General features: G+C 40.2%; 1 protein-coding gene and 1 non-coding gene across 2 annotated transcripts in view; both read left to right on the top strand.

The window, feature by feature from the left end:
- The window catches only part of LOC125972547 (rho guanine nucleotide exchange factor 17), a 40,926-nt gene that overhangs the window by 17,286 nt on the left and 3,200 nt on the right, over positions 1-20,440 (top strand). Inside the window, exons 2-21 of the mRNA XM_049726298.1 lie at positions 9,278-9,355; positions 11,855-12,037; positions 13,446-13,562; positions 13,911-14,003; positions 14,080-14,256; positions 14,768-14,818; positions 15,019-15,128; positions 15,765-15,850; positions 15,969-16,087; positions 16,168-16,375; positions 16,481-16,554; positions 16,631-16,714; positions 16,810-16,913; positions 17,777-17,886; positions 18,138-18,257; positions 18,676-18,943; positions 19,021-19,107; positions 19,199-19,266; positions 19,737-19,885; positions 19,973-20,147. Of these exons, the coding sequence (XP_049582255.1) occupies positions 9,278-9,355; positions 11,855-12,037; positions 13,446-13,562; positions 13,911-14,003; positions 14,080-14,256; positions 14,768-14,818; positions 15,019-15,128; positions 15,765-15,850; positions 15,969-16,087; positions 16,168-16,375; positions 16,481-16,554; positions 16,631-16,714; positions 16,810-16,913; positions 17,777-17,886; positions 18,138-18,257; positions 18,676-18,943; positions 19,021-19,107; positions 19,199-19,266; positions 19,737-19,885; positions 19,973-20,147 (2,461 nt within the window). The remainder of the gene's footprint in view (positions 1-9,277; positions 9,356-11,854; positions 12,038-13,445; positions 13,563-13,910; positions 14,004-14,079; positions 14,257-14,767; positions 14,819-15,018; positions 15,129-15,764; positions 15,851-15,968; positions 16,088-16,167; positions 16,376-16,480; positions 16,555-16,630; positions 16,715-16,809; positions 16,914-17,776; positions 17,887-18,137; positions 18,258-18,675; positions 18,944-19,020; positions 19,108-19,198; positions 19,267-19,736; positions 19,886-19,972; positions 20,148-20,440) is intronic.
- trnam-cau (transfer RNA methionine (anticodon CAU)) lies at positions 12,729-12,801 on the top strand. Its single transcript has one exon. It is a non-coding gene; the product is annotated as a tRNA-Met (tRNA).

Here is a 20,440-nt window from a genome sequence, read left to right as displayed (position 1 = left end):
TATAGTTCCAACTTCCCACCAAGGTGTAATATCGTACAAAGTACAAAACATGATGTATAATGCACATATAGTTGTGCATTGCTTCATACTGACATTTTTATAGATTGTGCCGTTTTTATTCATTGTGACTGGTGATTGTACATCACTGCACTTTTAGGTGTCAGGGAGCGTGGCATTTGAGAAGTCAAAGGTCTCTACCTTACAACTCCTCAAAGTTGCATTATTTCTTAAGGAAGGAAAAGCTTAGAAAGGAAATTGTTTCAATCTTTGTTTTGGCGGCATGCTAGTAATTTGAGAAATTCATGGAGATGGACATACAGAGAGAAAAGGAAGAAGAATTAGAAAAGAAATACTGGGTGGGAGAGACAGTGACCCAGAGGAGGTATTTCCGGAGTGGTACTGGGGCTAGAGACTTCATCTGTGATGACGATCTCTAGAGCCCAGTGCATTGTGGGATACATTGCTGGGCAGGAAGTGATGGGATTTCAGATTACATGCTGGCAGTATGACTTCATATGGAAGAATGGATGAAAGGCTCCTCCTGGTGTGTCCCTTGAATTATGCATGGGTGACTGAACGGTGCACTGTTGCTTACATAATCACAATATACAGATTTAATATAGTTTTTGCATTGGCAATGTAGTGGAACATGATGTGACTTAGTGGTGGGAAAATGAAGCTTCAAATTTGCTTTATGAGCCAGTTGTATGTTTTTACTTTTCTCTGGAAACAACGACTATAACCGCAGAAAACCGCAAAATTCAAACTTGTATGCAACATCCTGTAAAAACACAGAAATGTTCGTTAACAGTTTCAAACAAGCTGTTTGTTGCACTTCAGCCAACATTGTTTGATGTTACATTTTAAATCACTTATACAATCAGACATTATTTTCTCAGAGACTATTTTGCAGATGGCGACCAGTCCTTTGTGTACACCGCCTCTCGCTCAAATTAATCTGCGATAAACTGGTCAAAGTACTTCTTCCTTGCTCCATATGAAATATATATGAAAATGCCTGCCGTTTTCTTTGTGTATAGTGCCATGTATCTTACTAGTAGGTCACGTTCAAGACGCTTCTTCTTCAGCTCACCATTGTGTGTCCTCTTGTGTGGATTACAATATGTGTGCCAGTGCAGAGTCCAAACCTATCAAAGAGAAAGGCTCTTTTCACTGCACATGTATCTCTTGCCCGTACACACACCAGCCAGCCTTGGGAGCCTATCTGGTTACCTGTCTGTTCTCAATCTCACTTGTTGTGATACAGTTTCATTAACAACCACAGCTTTGTTGTTTAGTTCCAGTTTATTTTTAAAGGCCACACTATTGCGTAAAACAAACAGCTCTAATTTAGCACCTAAATTAAGGAATCAATATTGAATGTTTTGATTGCAACTTGACCCTGATGCAGGGATGGAGACTTATAAACAATGTACATACTAACATAAGCCTTTTCTTTTTATAACTGCTGCCCCCTTGTGGACATTACCATAATGTAGTATAAATTCACAAGATGGTTTAAAACTTTGGGAAACCTAACAAACAAGAAGGTGGGGTCACTGTTTGACATCTATTTTGAAGATTTATGGAAAACATATTTGACTGTTCTAATCAGACCGCCCAGGTTGTTAGTTGTGGCATTAACTGTCATCAACATTTCACCGTAGCAGTGACACACACACATATGCAACACTTGCATGCCTCAAGTCACATTGCTTAGCAATTTTTGTAATGGTTCATTTAATGTCTTTTTCCATATGTGTGTGTGTGTGTGTCTTTGTGAAATATTAGCCTCTGCAGCAGGTAATGCATGACTGCCAAAATAGAGCAAAACAAAGTTCTCATCACATACCTGGGCAGATGTTGTGTGCTGGCATGCGTGAGTTGTTTTATATATTTGGGCAAGCACGTACAAACACACACACACACACACACACACACACACACACACACACACACACACACACACACACACACACACACACACAACCTTTGTCTGGACACACAGTACTGTCTATTTCTGAAACCGCTTTCAGCCCATGTCCTGCCCTGGTACAAAAAAAATGTCACCCTTTAAAGCTGTGTGTATGCGCTGACAGGTGTCATTAATCCACCTCCATGTTGATCTCCTTTGACTCACTCATGACGAATATACGATGCAGGGGTGGTATATTGTTGGCAATGATGCACATCAAATCGGCTGTGGTTTCGCAACATTTTGCCGATTGAGCCAGCGTGTGGGTGGGCCAACGTGTTAAATCATTTAAAAATATTGCTATAGAGCGCGTAGGAAATTCATATTCGGATCAGAAGATTGTAAAGTCAGCCCACACGATCTATCACACATATGCTACCTGGTATGCTATTTCCCGTGTATTTCTAAATCAACAGTACAAAAAGTCTAAATTAATATCATACTAAGGCCGCATTTTGAGATTTTTGTAAGAATTTTGTAAGAATATTAAAATATAGAAACATTATTTTAAATCATTATGGAATGGGATTTTTCACATTTTTAGCTAGAAGGTGTAGATTCTACACTGTAGAACATGAGCTATGCCAATATGCACAAAGTACTTTTTTGGAATCAAAATGTTAAATGAATTGAAAATAGCAAATATTTGTTTTATTAAACTCACATAACTTCTTACAATCTTGTGTGAGTTCAGCACAGACACGCGCACCCTCACAAAAATCACAAAATATACAGATTCACTCAGACAGGGCATAAATAATTTGGGCCAAAAATCTGACCACTAACTTGACCACTTGTATTTTCTCATCCCCACCCATCAACCACATATGCTGCAAAAACAGGAAATGCGGAGGATGTGAGTGCTGTTGTCATGGATACATATTATTGATGCTAGTGTCGGTAAAGGGTGATATTTTTTTGCAATTATCATATTTCCCACAGTAAATAACATTGGGAATGAAACATTTTTTGCCGTTGTCATAATAAATCTTTCCTGAGTTCTAAATAAAATTTGATGTTTGAGCTTCAAAACCATCTATTTTTTTCAATGGCAACAAGGATTAAAGGCCAATTTCCTACCATGAGCTTGACCTTTAATTGTCCTTTCCTGCCACTGCTGTATGATCTCTGCTGGAAACAAGAGCCCCAATGCCCCCCTAAGCGACTTTGTTTTATTTGCTGACACCTCTGAAGACAAAAAACATTTCACGTTTTTCAAAATGAGACTTATTTTTAGGGATGCATTTTTAATTGTAATGTCGGTAATTGTTGCCATGACTAACTATGAATTTTCCAATATTAAATAGCCTTTAAACATTTGTGGGAATACAGTAATCCCTCGTTTATTGTGGATAATTGGTTCCAAAAACCACCCGCGATAAGTGAAATCCGTGAAGTACGGTCACCAGCAAAAAGAACTGGGCAGGCTAACGAGTTAGCGGAAAGATAATTCGCGATCGTGCTAACACGCGAAAACGGACCTGTAAGGAATGTAAATGAACATTTGGAGCAATACTACATTGTCCTAAAGGTTAGACACGTTTCCTCAATTTAGAGGTTTTATTTTGACTTTTAAATGTTTTTTTTAATTTGGAAAAAAAAATAATAAATGAAACGCGAAGAAGCGAGGGATCACTCTAGTTGAAATATCCCATGTGCAAAAAATTCCATAATCAAGGTCAGATTACAGCTCTACTTTTTAATCATATTGCACAGAAAATTAAAGCTATCTTAGCTTCTAAGCTAAAAGGAATGTGGATCATTATCAGGCTTGCGCAAATCTTGCTACTGAGCTGATCATTTTAATCAAGTATGTTGGATCAAGGAAACATTTTTGGAAATAATCACTAACTACTAAAGAAAATGGGTCTAACGATCTTCATACGCTGAGGTGATGTCAGATGAGAGCACATCTCCGACCAGCCTCCCGCTCCTCACACACCTCCATCGATTATTTATGAGTGGATTGGTCCGGTCTGGCTGAGCTCAGCAGAGCTGGGTGCTCACTGCTTGCGTCTCTCATTATACACACCCAAGGGGGACGGCTCTGACACACGCACACGCATCATCAACCTGTGCTCATCTCTTGCTTACATCACCCATGCAGTAGAAGATGAGCACGCATGCTTGCTGAAGTGCACTTCGTCGCCCTTACTGAGAGTGTGCAGTGTGCAGTCACAGTGTGACGAGGTGCTCACTTTGACTCACACTCAAGACTGGAAGATTTTTACAAAGGACTGATTTTTTTTGGAGTGTTTGTTGTGAGTAATGTTGGGATAGTACCAGCTGATTTTAGGAAGTGAAGAATCAGATGATGCGAGTGAAAAGCAGATAAAAAGGTGATCTCAAGTTGTTCTTTGCATCAAAGCGACTGAGCCGGACGCATCGCTTCGTATGCTGCAGATGGTTCGAACCCTAGCCCAGTTCGGCATCGCACTGGAGGAAATGAACGGACAGAATCTAGTAGATGAGGGAGGCGGAGGAGAGAGGGATGCTGGAGGAGAGGAACTCATGGACAGAACTAATGCTTTGGATCATTTCAGAAACAATAATGGCAATTTGAACGGACATTGTGCGGCAAGACATCACTCTAACGGAGAGGTACACTCTCACTTTTCTTCTTGTACGATTGAACTCCATCAAGCTGGTCTGTCGTTATTCTTTTTATCCTCTTTATGTGTCCCTTGATCTGAGGGATGTTGTTTATTTCTTCTCCCTGTCGGCTGTAATGGAATCAGAGCTGAAGGGAATCACAATAATACATAATACGCTCACATTGACTCCCCGCTTTTTATCCGTTTCTCCACACTGCCTTCACTCTAACACATTCACTGACTAATTGTTTTAGTTATAGCATCCGTCGTGCATTATTTTATTATATGATAACTATAAAGAATTTGCTTGCGAGAGAGCCTGTTATGTTATTTCAATATATATAGGCACTCTTTTATTGACATAATACAACCTCTGCTAATCTCAACACTCAGCCTGTTAATCCACATACTGCATGTGTGAGGGACTCAAGTTAATCTTGTTGAGGGCAGAGAAATAGTAACGGGTGATTTTTTTTTCCCTCCATATATGTACATAGTGTAAATCTTCCACACATTTAGATTACCATGCTGTGGTGACAAGCAGATCTGTTCGCAAAGCATTCATAGAATAATTAATCATTATTTTGGGTACAAAGTAATTGTTATTGAAAGAAACACATCATTGATTTTATTTTTTAGAGTAGCACTGTGATTTTTTAAAATCATATTCTTTATAGTTCTTCACTTTACAATGAGACTAGTTAGTGACATTAAATCTTAATATTGCTAATGTAATTTGTAGATCACATTTTCAAATGAATTAATTAGAATCCCATCCATGGCATGCTCCTTTTGAAATTTTGGCTTCAATCACACCTATTGAATACACAATATTAATCACTCTTATGCACACAAATGTGGGGAGCTAGGTGACACTTTGGAAGTGAGAAGTGACAATACAAATGAGGTATTCGATCTATTGTGTGGAGCTGTTGATCACAAGAGTCTAGGTCACAGCAGCCCCTGGTGTGCAAACGTCAATTAGTGAGTAAGAAGACACCCACATGCTTTACGTGTACGATTACATAACACGAGGGTGGCATGCTTTTGTTAGTAGCACATTTATCGAGAAATAAAAGCAGAGAATGGTTATGGCTATGTAATTAGTTTGGGTGAAAGGGCAGCCTGTTGCTGCATCAGTCAGGCTGTTGCTATGTGATGCAGTCAACAAGGAAACGAGGGTGGACTGTGGCAGGAAGGGTTTGATCACTGAGGTGATGTGTTGATCAGGTTGAACTGTGTTACTCAACTAGCCAACTCACATCTGACTGCAATACTGAAAACCTGCCTTAATGGACATTAATACTAACTTACACCGTATTATGAATGACATGTATAAGTGAACCGTTGTATTCTTTTTTTTTTTTTATCTTCTCATCAGAACCTTACCAAAACAACACAAGATGGAATAGTCTTAACCAGGGGTGTCAAACTCATTGTTTTTTTGCGGGCCGAATTGTAGTCATAGCTTCTTTCGGAGGGCCATTATGACTGTCAACCCAAATAAATGCATGAGCACCTCATATTAGATACAGTAAAAGCTACAAAACAAACTGACAAATAACTTGTTTTTAAATCAGATGAGTAAAAACTGGTCAAATGTTTAAAAAAAAAGATATTATTAAAAGTGAAGACAATTTGCAATTCTAGTAATGACACACGAATTTGATGCACAATTTGTCTTTGCGGGCCACATAAAATGATGTGGCGGGCCTTATCTGGCCCCCGAGCCTCGAGTTTGACACCTGTGGTCTTAACTATTTTCTAATAATACAAACAATTAAGTAAAGAAACAATTAATTGCAGGAACTGGTCTCTAAAAAAATAGAATGGACTTCGAATTATCCAGTTTCTGTCCTATTTACGGTTTTAGATTAGAAATTACTTCAAGTATATGTGAGGTAAAGACTTGCTACAACAAGTATATCTGAGGTGAAGACAATGAGACAAAGACTCAGCAAGTCATTCAGTTGGTTTCCCACAATCTATTTAATTGATTCACTGTCAGACATTTTAGAGCATTTTGACATTTTCAATACACACAGGATATAAAATGCAGCCAGTCATTCAGTTGGTTCCCCGCAATCTATTTAATTGATTCACTGTCAGACATTTTAGAGCTTTTTGACATTGTCAAAACACACAGGATATGGTGGTTTTGTATCAATTAAGATGTTTTCAAGTTTGGAATTTTTACTGGAGCAGCATTCCTTGTTTGGCACGCTCAAACATGGCGAATAAAAAACTCTTGAATCTTGAATCTTGAATTAGACACCCATCCCCTTAGTGACTTGTCAATGGCATTCATTGAGTTAAGTTAAAATGGATTCTAAATGGTCTTCCTTTTTAGATTTTTGTTTAACTCAGCAAAGCAATGCAAAACTTCAGCATAAAAAGAAGAAACATAAATATAAAATGGGGATGGGTAAAAAAATATGAACGGACAAGCACATAGCCATAACGTGACATCACACATTCAAGTAAACATTACGACCTTGGCTGTATGAAAACGCCATAAAATATGTCAAGTGGAGCCACAGGAGACATGATGCATGAACTCTTGGCTGTCTTTGCTCTGGCTCTGGTCTATGTTGTCATCCCTCTTTTGTTGTTTAACATGCGGTTTCAATGTAGAGGAAGGACTTGCTTCACGCCTGTAGTTTTTCATGAGCTTACAAAGGCATACACACTTGTGTAGTTGTGACATTTCTCCTTCATGCAGGTGAAGGCTCTTCTTTTACTGTTCCAAACTAGTGATGGGTGAATCTACTCATTCATTCTCGTTTCTCCCTATCCCAGCTACGTACAATCCTGACCGCCCGTCAGCATTGGTGTTAATGTGTCTGAGGAAGAGAACAAAATTGACTCAGCAGCAGCTTTATCAGCGATTCAATTTAAGCTGACTATCCTTATTGATGGAATATGAACAGAATGAAAAATGTCACCTTTTCATCCATGCATGCTAATCGAGGATGACACAACTCCAGTCACTAGCAAAGTCGCAGACACATTTTCACATGTTTTGTGATTATCAAACACAAGCACGGGCACAAGACAGTTTGAAATAATTCCCCATTTTAATTTGTCCTTGACACAAGCACTCCCAGCTAAAACACATTGATGAAAACTGGTCTGGATCAAAAAGTCTGGTTTTTTTTTTTAAAAAAAAAAGGAAAGTTGAGAGCAGGGTCACACGGTAGCCTCAGAGTTAGCACATTTGTCTATTTCTTATATGATTTGATATGCAGTCTATATACAAAGGCAAAATCCCTTCTTGCTTTTTTTAATGGTTTTCCTGAATTCATCTCCAGAGGTGTCTATACACTGAGTCAGACCTTCGCCGGCGTTACTATGGTTACTTGGTTGCTACTGAAATGAAAGTGGCATTCTTAGCATTATTTCGCCGCCGTCTGTGTCCATGTGCTCATACGTGCATCTGCAAATTGACGAAACTACAAGGAAACACAGACATGCCATCTTTCACTGCGACTTTATAACCTAAAGTAGGAAATGCACTTGTTCAGTGATATTATACACACGCACGCACGCACGCACGCACGCACGCACGCACGCACGCACGCACGCACGCACGCACGCACGCACGCACGCACGCACGCACACACACACACACACACACACACACACACACACACACACCAAAGAGTTCCTGCACAAATGTATTTTTCTGTTATTTATAGAGCCAAGTGGTGTTTGAGGGCCTTGTGTGATTATTTTGGAAGCTTCCCTTGAGATGCACACAATTAGACCCCATGACCTTAACTCACCTTGTTTCTGAAGAAAAGTATGAACGTTGAATGTATTTGCCGGTGTATTGGTCGACCTTTTTCGATCCAAAATCGACCGAAAAAAATCGACCTCGACTTATACACCGAGTCATAAAATTTAACTTCGTATTCATCGCTTCAAATGTGATGGTAACCAAGGCCGTTTCTCATGCATCTCATTGTGCGTTGCACTTAGAAAATTTGAACCGGGCGGCGTGCGCGAGTGCGCGGCCCGCTGGAAGTCGAATGAGGCGCCGCGATCTCCTCCGCGGTGCTTATAAAGTGCCGATCCGCTCGTCTTGGAGCTATTTCCGGCCTCCCGTTGGTGCCGGGCGGCGTGCGCGAGCTCGCCGGCCGCTGGAAGTCGAATGAGGCGCCGCGATCTCCTCCGCGGTGCTTATAAAGTGGTGATGCGCTCGGCTTGGAGCTATTTCCGGCCTCCCGTTGGTGCCGGGCAGCGTGCGCGAGCTCGCCGGCCGCCATCTCCTCCGCGGTGCTTATAAACAGCCGCATGCGCACGGCCTCCCGGAATTTGAACACATTTCGTCAATAAATTTCGCATATTGAATTTTGAAGTTTAATATAATGCAACAATTGAGCTCGACTTATACAAAGGATATATCATAAAATCGTAAATTTCCGTCGAATTTTAGGGGGTCGACTTATACACCGAGTCGACCTGTACACCGGCAAATACGGTATTTGTCACAGCCGTATGTGAATGTTATTGCTCTCTTATCAATATTAAGTGAAGTTTGAGTAGATGGAGCATGAACACAAAAGTGCATCAATTAATAAGAGTTGTATTTTTTTATCAGTCTTCTATCTTGTCAATATTTATATATAAAATGCTGTTAAGAGATGGCGCAATTAAAAAACGCTGACAATCTAATTAAATGTCTGATTTTCTGCTTTCATCACAGGACATGAGAAAGCATGTGATGATGACCCTACTGGACACAGAGAGATCATATGTAGAGTCACTACGCACTCTGATTCAGGTACCTCTATACACTGCAAATTACTTTTTTATGCTTCCTATTTTTTTTTTTACTATGTCACGCACATCACCGAGGGCATAAATGACAAATGTAGGCAACAAACGTGTTTTGTAATCTGATAACCTCATCACGTCTGACTGTCATCAACATGATCAGAATCTGTGTATGATAAGACAATGAGGTCGCCTCATCATATACAGGTATCGATGAATGAGTGAAAGGCGACATTAATTCTCCCTCAGATCTAGTAATTACCTAGTGAATCGTTTTTTTTGGAACAACGCAACTTTGTTTGCGTTGTTCCAAAAAAAAAGGACCAAATTGTTCAACAATTTGGTCCTTTTCTGTTTCAGTGCCCAAGTGCACAAATGAAGACAAGCAGCATGTGTCATCTGAATTTGTTTCTAAATATAATTTAGGGGAGTAATTTGAATCCATCTAGGGTAAATTTCATTTACACTCTGCGGTATTGTTATGGTGTGTGGCACACAGAGAGGCAAACTAAACACATGCAGGCATTTTCAGGGGAGATGCCAGACAGATGGGTATAAAAATAGTTCTCCCCTGAGCTGAGTCAGAGGGGGGTTGGGTGGCTTGCTCAAGGGCACCTTGATATCATTGATTTGATATTGATATCACTCATGATGATAGTTTGAGGTTTCATTGATGACGTATTATTCATTACAGAGAGACATCCAACCATGATTGGCTGTTTCTTCATAATGAATAATAATTAAAAATAATGATAATAATAATAATAAAATAAAACTCTGAAATATTCCCTGATTCTTGAATGGCCTGGTTCTGAGAGACATTCAAGGATTTATGCACACTGTGATTTTTACTCAATGAAAAGATCTTTATAAAAAAAGGCACGATGATATCAAGACACCAATACGTTTACTCTCCCACTATTAAATCACCTTTACCTCAAATCTTTCTCTCGCTCGCATCCACACACAAAGTGCACACGTCACCCGTGATCATACGGCAGAGTCACCCTGCATTATGTGACCCTTTCTAACGAGCCTAATTCCGCACATTAGCGTACATACGCATCCCAGATTCACATAGCTGTACTTGTCCCTGACTGTGCACTTGTATAATCATGTGTGGCTTTAAAGTGATAAACTCAGGCTGCGTTCCCATGGCGACTTGTGTTACCACAGTGACCGCAAACCAAAGCTGCAGACTCTTTAAAGAGAATGTCTTCATCCGAGACTGCAAGCTCTTAATGGTTTTTGCAGGCTTACAATTTAACCTTATTATTTTTTTATGGATAAAACATTGTAACATTTAAAAACAGAGAAAATCACAGAGGAGGAATATTCGCATGCTGGGATCACCTTTATTGTGCCAAGTCACCTAAATATCTCATTGAAAGAGTAATTAACTGTGCTTGCTGGTCTTTTTAAAATTTGTGTAAAATACAAAATTGTGTACCCATTTATTCTTCTGAAAAAAAGAGCCTGCAGCTATAATAAAGGGAAAAACACAATCCGGAAGCTTCCCTAAATGATCAAATGATTAATTTTAGCTCCAGAGCTCTTATGTAACACACTGCTTGAGAGTTAATAGAGGAAATTGAAAAATTACTTTTCTACCTCCCTCCTTGTCTTCCCCACTTGTGCCTGAACTCATCATCATTCTAATCCTTTGAAGCTTTCATATATCTCCATTATATTACAGTTTATACGGTATTTAAAGTTTCGCTGCACTTAAATGAACCGGGAAAAAACTGCTTGAGCCGACTGGTGTCCCAATGCCTGAATGATTTTTGAGTCTTATTGATCTTTAAATGCCTCAATATCTGAGCAAGTGTTATGTAATGCTGGAAGTAGGTCACCAGTGGGTGGACCCGATTGATCAAATATAAATAAAAGCTCCATGTGAACTTCCATTCCAGCTCCCCTTAGAGCCACGTAGGGTGTGCCAAAGGTAAGACTGATACAAATGCACAGAGGACCAGTGGGTAGAGTACTTTCAAGTGTAATTTAGAGTACATTTCCTGCATCATGTGTCTTTCCATTGATGCTCCATTGACCTTTTTTTAAAACGTGCGATTCAAATCCATTATTATGATGTCAGCAAATCTCTTAACTTGTTAATGATTAACAATGCAATTTCTTTGTATTTTTATGTGTAATGGCACCACAATAATGGAAGGAAATTCAACAACCATGAAACAGAAAATTTAACTCATTGCAATATAGTAAAGTACCTCATTTCTCAGTGCAATAAAAGCAATTCAAGTAAATAAATCAGCTGTATGGACAAATTAATATATACACTCCAATAAACAGCAAGGTGTTTCAAAGACTAAGTAGTTTTACTTAATTTCAGTGCACAGTTTAATGTTGCTTTATACTTGGACAGTTAAAAGTTATTTTTAAAAATAACTCTGTTACAGCTGAGTTTGCTCTAATCTAAACTGCTTTTGGTCACAGTGTATGTGTTACACAGTAATGACTTTTTAAGCGGTTTTGCTTCATCCCTCAGGGCTACATGCGTCCTCTTAAACAGCCGGACGGAGGCTCCATTGTGGACCCGATGCTGGTGGATGAGATGTTTTATCAAATCCCGGAGATCCTGGAGCACCACGAGCACTTTCTGGAACAGGTAGATGGCTGTGTCAACCAGTGGCATGACAGGCAGACAGTTGGAAACCTTCTCATCCAATCAGTGAGTACAACCCGCTAATATCAATTTGCATCAGCCCTGATTGTCTTATTATTATTACTGAGTACATATTGAGTTTATTGCTTGTCGTCATCGGGGCGGTGTTTGAGATTAGCGCATCTGTCTAACAGTCAAGAGGTTATGGGTTTGAATTTCTGTTGAGGTCTTCCATTTATAGACCCACCAATGATAAGTGAGAATCCTCAACGCAGTGACAGCGTATAATTTGCTTTTAACGTAGTACGTAAACACATTTAAACCTACGAAATCATACCTTTGGATAACTTCTAAACATATGAACACAACAGAAACAATACAACACAATGTACAACATACATACAATAAGTATAAAATTCCAATGGCAGATGTAGGAGGGGGCCGCAGGGGCACTGACCCCCTCTGAAATATGCTTGGTTTATAGAATTATTGAGGTATGAGGTGTCCCAATAAATGGGTAATTTTGGCCATGTCATTCAGGTTGTGGAATTCGTATTATGTTTCATCTGTGATCGCAAGAATGCATAGCATGCTGGTAATTTACAATAAGTGTCAACAACAGCTGACAAAAAAACTCATGGAAAGAAAGCTGACTAACTCCAGTAAGAAACCAAATAAAAAGTAGCACTAATACCCAATAGAAAGGGTCTTCATGCTATGCTACGGTCATTAGAAGAGATAATCTGTGATTTATCAGGCCTCGTTGGCGCAGTAGGCAGCGCGTCAGTCTCATAATCTGAAGGTCGTGAGTTCGAGCCTCACACGGGGCATGTGTTTTCATGGTCATTGTTAAAAATCTCAAAGTTAATCTGTGTGATTGGACTCTGTCGAGGGACAAAGTACGCCGTACACCTGTTTTCCTTTTCAGATGGTTTTCTGAGTCTTTCAGTGATTTATTAAATAGACAAGCTGGTTAGTCCCATCTTGATGTTTTGAAGACTACTTTCTATTACTTTACTTTCCATTTGGTACATGATTATTACTCCCTCAATGACTCAGAAGTTTGTGAATGAAAAGCAGTGGGGAGTTTGTCCTCATTTTACAAACAGTAGACAGGTCAACCCCCCAACTATGTCAGTATGTTGATTGTGGGAGGGCAATTCAGGACAAACATTGCGGTCTCTTTTTCGACCACTCCCTCTCTCTCTCTTTCTATTCTTGTGGAGAGAGAACAGCTAAGGGTGTCTTATTTGTATAGCTTTATGGAAAGAAAATTTTGTGTAAACTGACTTTTAAAATGACAAATGGAAACTCACTCGAACAATAAAATTGTTTCAGAAATCATCCCAAGCAATTTTTTATACCTGCAATTTTCTTGTGGTTTTCTACAGGCATGAGTCACATTTGTGTGTATGTTATTTATTGTTTTCAAGTGTACACAAAAGCCTCTGTGTCCTCTTTTTCTTTCCTCTAGTTCTCCAAAGAGACTCTGGCAAATATGTATTCAGCCTACATTGACAACTTTCTGAATGCCAAAGATGCTGTGAGGATTGCTAAGGAAGCCAAGCCAGCCTTTCACAAATTTCTTGAGGTGAGCAAAAAAGTGGAGCCAGTGAAAATTTGTATTATTTGTTTTGGATTGGTTTGTTTTTCAACATACTATAGATGCTCTATTTATGTTCTTGAGAGTGGCAAATCATTGCTCTGTAATTGCAAATGCAGTTAGCAATTGTTTTCAATTAAACCAGGTTCTATCAGAATGTTCAGGTCCAGTATTGGATAATGAAAAACCGGTAAGTCAGACAAAAATGTGACTGTATTTTCTCTCAGCATATCACAAGCAAGCGTCAGCCGATATACTACGTATACATGGACCTTTCAAAGTCAATAGGTTTGTGTCATCCTTTTCCTCACGTCCTTTCCGTTTTCATTTCCAAAGCAAAATATGCGCGAGAACAAAGAGAAGCAAGCCCTGGGTGACTTGATGATCAAGCCGGTCCAAAGGATCCCTCGATATGAGCTTTTGGTCAAGGTGAATTCTCTTATGAGCTAACTCCTACGACAGTGTTTGTTAGCAACAGTAAGGATGTTTCGGATATTGTGTGTAGGACCTTCTGAAGCACACCCCAGATGACCACCCGGACCACTCCTTCCTGTTGGACGCCCAGAGGGACATCAAGCGGCTGGCAGAGAAGATTAATAAAGGCCGTCGCTCTGCTGAGGAGGCGGAGAGGGAGGCCAGGGTTATCCAGGAGATTGAGGCACACATAGAGGGAGTTGAACATGTGAGTTTTTCATTTAATTCTCGCTTTTGTTTGTCAGTGCTTCATTGTAAGGCAAATTATTATCTCCTCCTTTTCCCTGATTGAGGACTTTTTTGTCAAATGCTTGGATTTATGGTTTGGTAAAATTGAATGTTACCAACCTCCCTACTAGTTTACACGAGTACACAGTAATTGTCATCCCTCACCGTAGTAGGATATATATTTTTTTAATTATGCACTTAATTTAAGTAAACTATAGTCTTATACAACACTGCATTTAATTTAAATAAACTATAGTCTTGTACAACACTGCACTCTTTAACATTATAATGATACTTTTTCTAACAAATGTTTTTTTTTTTTATTTAACTCACATTTGTTTATAGATTGCTTAAAAAAATTAAGTTGTAAATAAATTGCAGCTCTAAAATTAAATAAAGTCTCTGCCACTGCTTTATCTTCATAGCTCCTCAATATTTGTTTATATTTTAAAGAAATGGGACAATGCAACTCATTTTATCGTTTTTTTCAGATTTTGAATCCCCAGAGGAAGTTCATCAGACAGGAGATGGTTATGGAAGCGGTAAGAATTGGCTTTTCATTCATGTATATGCGTCATCGTTCTTAGATATTCGGGGAAGAATGCCTCCCTAACTCAAGTAAATGAATGAAACAAATTAAAATTAAAATACAAATTATATTTGCAAAATGTCGCATCTTATTACATTTCACAAAGCGTATTCTCTGACTGTCAAAAACTAACCGAGTTTATTATTCCTGCAGAAAACTGTAGGCGGGAAGAAAGACCGTTCCTTGTTTCTCTTCAGTGATTTGATCATCTGCACCACACTTAAGAGGAAGTCTGGATCACTGAGACGCAGCTCCATGAGCCTGTATGACATCAAATACACAAGCACGCACCCTGACACCTGCATACCGTAGAGCACCAATTACCCCTGAGGGCCGCCAAACAATCTTTACTTGGATCAACTCCTTATCACATTTTAACCCCAAAGTGGGTTATTTTTAACCCAGCATTTATAAGGGTGTATATAATAAATAATTAAGATACTTACTGAATTGCAGGGTGCATCATCCACTTGAATAAAATACAGAGGTTTTTCCCCTTAGGAAAATAAGAAGAGATGATGCCACTAGGTGGCTGTAGTAGACTTTTACTGCACCACCATGTTGCAGTAGCATTAACATGACATCACAGAAGATCTGTAAAGCTGAAGTTATTAGTGGAACGTAAAACGAATGTGCTGATGATTGATGTACTGAGTCCCTAGCTAAAGCTTCAAAACATTTAATCTTAACGACAACACATACTCATTACAGGCTCACTGAGGTTGTTGGAAAAATAGAGACTACCACAAATTTTAAGTAAAACAATAAATAATGGTAGCTCCCACAACCACTTTCGAGTTTAAGTAATGCAAGTTATTTTTTAGATGTTTGGCATCCATTTTTTGTCTCTGCAGCTGAAGCTCATGTCACGTATTTTATGTTGCTGTCTTGTCTCTCAGATACTCTGCCACAAGTGTCATTGATACGTCGAGCAAGTATAAGTTTCTGTGGAAACTTCCACTGGAGGACGTGGAGGTGGTAAAAAGTAAGACACGTGACTTCTTGTCATCATTGAATCTTCCAGGTTTATTGATATCAAAATCAAATATATATATATATAACGACCATCTCGCCTACATTTTTTCCCCTCTCTGCTGCACCAGGTTCAACTCAGACAACAAACAAAGAAAACGTCCAAAAAACTATCAGCCGACTTGATGAGGATTTGAGCACATTGGGTCAAATCAGCAAATTGTCAGAGACCCTCAGCCTGCCACACCAGGTACTGTGTACTTACTCAACTCATTATCCCATTTTATTTTATTACTTTATCATTTTATCATGATGTTGTTGCCATTTTAGTCCCTAGATGAGGTGATCAAAGATCTGATGGCCTCTGTGCACCGGGAGCTGTCAGAGAAGCAGTCTTTGGCCTTCAGTATGAACTCCCTGCCCACCAAGCTGGAGTTCACCTCTGTATCAGCTGAGAGTAGCTTTATCTTTGAATTTACGTCACCTGACGTTCGCTCCAACTTTGAACAGGCTTTTGAGGAAGCAAAAAAGAAACTCGGTCAGTAGGCGGTTGTACGTCACTTTCTCATGACAGATGTTACTCAGTGTGTGGATGAATAAATAATGATAACAGATGAATAAATAATTTGTCTTGATTGTTTAGCTATGACTAAGGACCAGTGGGACCCTGAATTCCTCAAGGCTATTCCCATTATGAAGACACGCAGTGGAATGCAGGTGAGTGTGGCCCAAATGTTCTGTTTACATAATGAATCAACCATGTCATGCCTAAGTCATGTTGGTTTGTACTTAGTTTTCATGTGCATCCCCGAGTCATACCTGCCCGGAAAGTGGCTGCGAGGTGTGGGTGTGTAACAGTGATGGATATGTTGGACAGGTAAGAAACGTGACACTACTTTAAACCTGCGTATGTTTGCATGGCACACAGTTTATTTCATCTGCATGGACGCTATTGTGATGTATCTTCTTTAGGTCTGTCTGTTGAACATTAAAGATGAGCCCACAGTGGAGGCCTGTATTGCTGTCTGTTCAGCCAGGATCATCTGCATTGCTGCTGTACCCGGACTGAAAGGGAGGTCGGTGAACACGCGCACACACACATATCAAAGTCAAAGTCAAAGTCTCCTTTATTGTCAATTCCTCCGCATGTCAAGACACACAAAGAGATCGAAATTACGTTTCTCACTATCCCAGGGTGACAAGACAGAGTTCACAACGCACATACAAGTAAACAACACAGGAAAAATAACACAAGAAGTCAACATCAATGAACAATAAGCGTGATAGCACGCTAGCCGCTCCCGATGCACAGCAGAGTCCGGTAAGATGACAGTCAACCAGGCCACTGTGAACACGAGCACACAGCAGGCACGCACTGTCCGGTTCGTGGATCCTATCAGACGAACGCAACCCATCTTGTCGCGAATGAACGTACGCCAGGAGAATGGAACGCTGGGCGAGCTGGGTTGGCCGCAAGCCTGGCCCGACGTCTCCGTGCTGGCCCCTCTTCTGCTGCTTCGCAGACCCACTGCCGACGCATCCCAACAATGCTCCAGGACAGAGCAGTCCGAGCTCACGACACAGTCCAACCGGGGGAGGAAGAGCAGGCCAGTCCGGCGTCGCTCCATGACGAAGCAGTCCGAGCGCCCTTAATCTCTCCGCACCAAAGTCCAGAACGCCATAAAATCCACTTCCGCCGATGTTGAGCAGAACATGCCCGCCGCACTAGTAGCACGACGTATCACACGAGACGAACACACACAAAACTGCCGGACAAACACTCAGTAAACACTCACACAACACCGAACGGGACAGAGAGTGGCCGCTGCGTGTGCACGCGCCGCCATCTTGAACCATTTTGATATACACTTCTTTTTAATGTTAAGTATGTATATGGAGTTCATTTGACTTTTATTTATTAACACTTTTCGTTTGGCAGGGAGCGCGGAACTGAAGCTGCTCCACCATCCACAACACTTGATGCCGCTCAACAGCAGTTACATATTTGCATCTCACATTCCTCTTTGGAACTGAGCGAGCAACCAACAGGTAGTTCATAAAGTGTGTTGACACTGACTGACACTTATGGTAGAACATTTTTGAAAAGAGATGAAGAACTCTCTGATGACTGCGCCAATTATCAGAAAATCTGCAGCGATTGGATAAAATTACAGCATTACTGATAATTCACAGGGATTGGTTGAATTTGTGTGATTTTTACAATCCCCTGTTTAGACTGTTTAGAGGTGATACGCAATGATCATAGCAACTTTGTCGTCTGATCTGTTCCTCTTTTTCAGGACCAGGTGCCGAGCTCGTCCCATTTGACAGTGACGACACAGACGATGAGGATTCGCCAAGCCCTTCATCAACTCTACAGAGTCAAGCTAGTCACTCCACTATATCCTCCAGTTATGGCAGTAAGTTAAACCACAGCCACATGGACAAAACTATTGAGACGCCCAACCATTACATCAACATGAAGTGGGAATGCAAAACATTGCTTTGGTATCAGAGCTGTAATATAATACTAAAGCAGTTGTAAGAAATTTTACATTTTATGTTGTTGATGATCTAAAAGAACAAAAGAAGAGGTCAGATGTCATACATGCTGAGCTCTGATTTTGCTTTTCTGAGGCAGAATTAGCCTTCCTCAAACTATCTTATGAATGGCAACAGGTTGATACTCAAGTTGAGTATTGTGCCACCTAGTGGAGGAGCTTTTAATTACTCTGCCAGTATTAATTCCATATAAGAAAAAATACATTGTTTGTACCGCATAATAATGTTTATTTCTGAATAACCTTTTTAAAATTCATCCCCACCTCCTTCGTAAAGACGAAGAGGCTCCATGCTCCAAAGACTTGGTAACAGAGACCACCAGCAGTGAGGAGGAACAGGAGTTCTCAGTGACAAGCTCATATTCAGCTCCGGGGATGTTGGCAGTAGGCGGAGGAGGTCGAGCCAACATGGAGAGCCCCATGGATGGCCGCGCCATGCGCCGCTCGTCCCGTGGATCCTTTACCAGAGCCAGTCTGGAAGACCTGCTCAGTATTGACCCAGAAGCATACCAGAGCTCTGTGTGGCTTGGCACAGAAGATGGATGGTGTGTGGTTTACAAATGATCTGAACTTGAACCTCAGTTTGTCATCTCATGTGCTATAATCCTTCTTTTCTTGGCAGCATCCATGTGTACCAGTCTTCAGATAACATTCGCAACCGCAAAAACAGCATGAAGATGCAGCACGCGGCTTCCATTTTATGCATATTGTGAGTGAATCACTATTAGATTTCTTTGTAATGTAATAAATGTTATGCAAAATAATCTTTCTGTGTTTATTTTATTTGACTTTTTTTGCAGGTATCTGGACAACAAAGTCTTTGTGTCATTGGCTAACGGGGAGGTGATTGTCTATCAGAGAGAAGCAGGTAATTTCACTGTGTGAGCACGCATGGCTAATACGAATAATATTGACTATAAGACTGTTGTTGCATACAACTTATCATTCGTTTCTATACTGCATACTTATGCATTATATCACAAAATTATAACTCAAAATACTTTTACAATAGTCATTTAGTGAAGTCATATATCACTTTATTAAAAAATTGAAGTTAAAAATTTTATTTAGCCTTGTGCTGGTAATGCACTTCACATTTTTGACAATAGATGTGCGCTAGTGTTTGAAACAGATTCAAACTGATCCCCACTACAATCATCTACATTGAGGGCACGAAACAAAGACGGACCTCACCCTAATCGAGGCTGGTGTCATTTGTCCATGGATTGGCCTTAAAAAACAATTCTGATTGATGACGTGGCTCAAATTGAACCGAAGCGTTCTGAATTGCTGTCATTTCATAGAGTGATGACATCACTTCCACTTTCTAATCTGCAGGTAGTTTCTGGGACTCGCAGTCTTCTCAGACATTAGTTCTGGGCAATCCCAGCTGTCCCGTCACCAAAATGGTCCCGGTCGGAGGAAAATTGTGGTGTGGCTCCCAGAACAGAATCATAATTATGAACTCAACCACACTCATGCAAGAGGTAAGAGCTGAGATGGATAGCGATGAGATTCAGATGCAGCCCCCTTTTGGAGAAATGATGTGGACCGGGTCTCTCTCGCTGTCTCAGCATTGCTTTCAGGTGGGAACGGATAGCAGTCGATGTGTGACTTGCATGGTGGCGTACAGTCAGGGTGTGTGGTTGGCCCTGCAAGGAAGTGCGCATGTTAAACTATACCATGCGCAAACGTGGGAAAGCCTGACGGAGGTCGATGTGGCGCCTGCCGTTCACAAGATGCTTGCAGGTAAGCTCATAAGCTCACAACTGTTGCACAATGCCATTTTTGCACTAGCCTATATTGCACATCCCTCACCTTCATAGTTGTATATACTGTGTATATATTGTGGTTTTTATATTTTGTGTTTTTTTTTACTTTTTAACCTTCTTTTAATCTCCTTACCTTGTCTGGCACTTTAACAGACAGCGAAAGAATTTCATTGTACAAAGAAAAAGTGCTTTCTTTTTGTGCATATGACAATAAACGCTTTGAATCTTGAATCTTGAATGTGAAGTATACACCAGGACAAATAAAGTGAA

This window comes from Syngnathus scovelli, chromosome 7 (assembly GCF_024217435.2).
Source record: "Syngnathus scovelli strain Florida chromosome 7, RoL_Ssco_1.2, whole genome shotgun sequence".
Lineage (NCBI taxonomy): Eukaryota > Metazoa > Chordata > Actinopteri > Syngnathiformes > Syngnathidae > Syngnathus > Syngnathus scovelli.
This window is presented reverse-complemented; position numbering and strand designations above follow the sequence as displayed.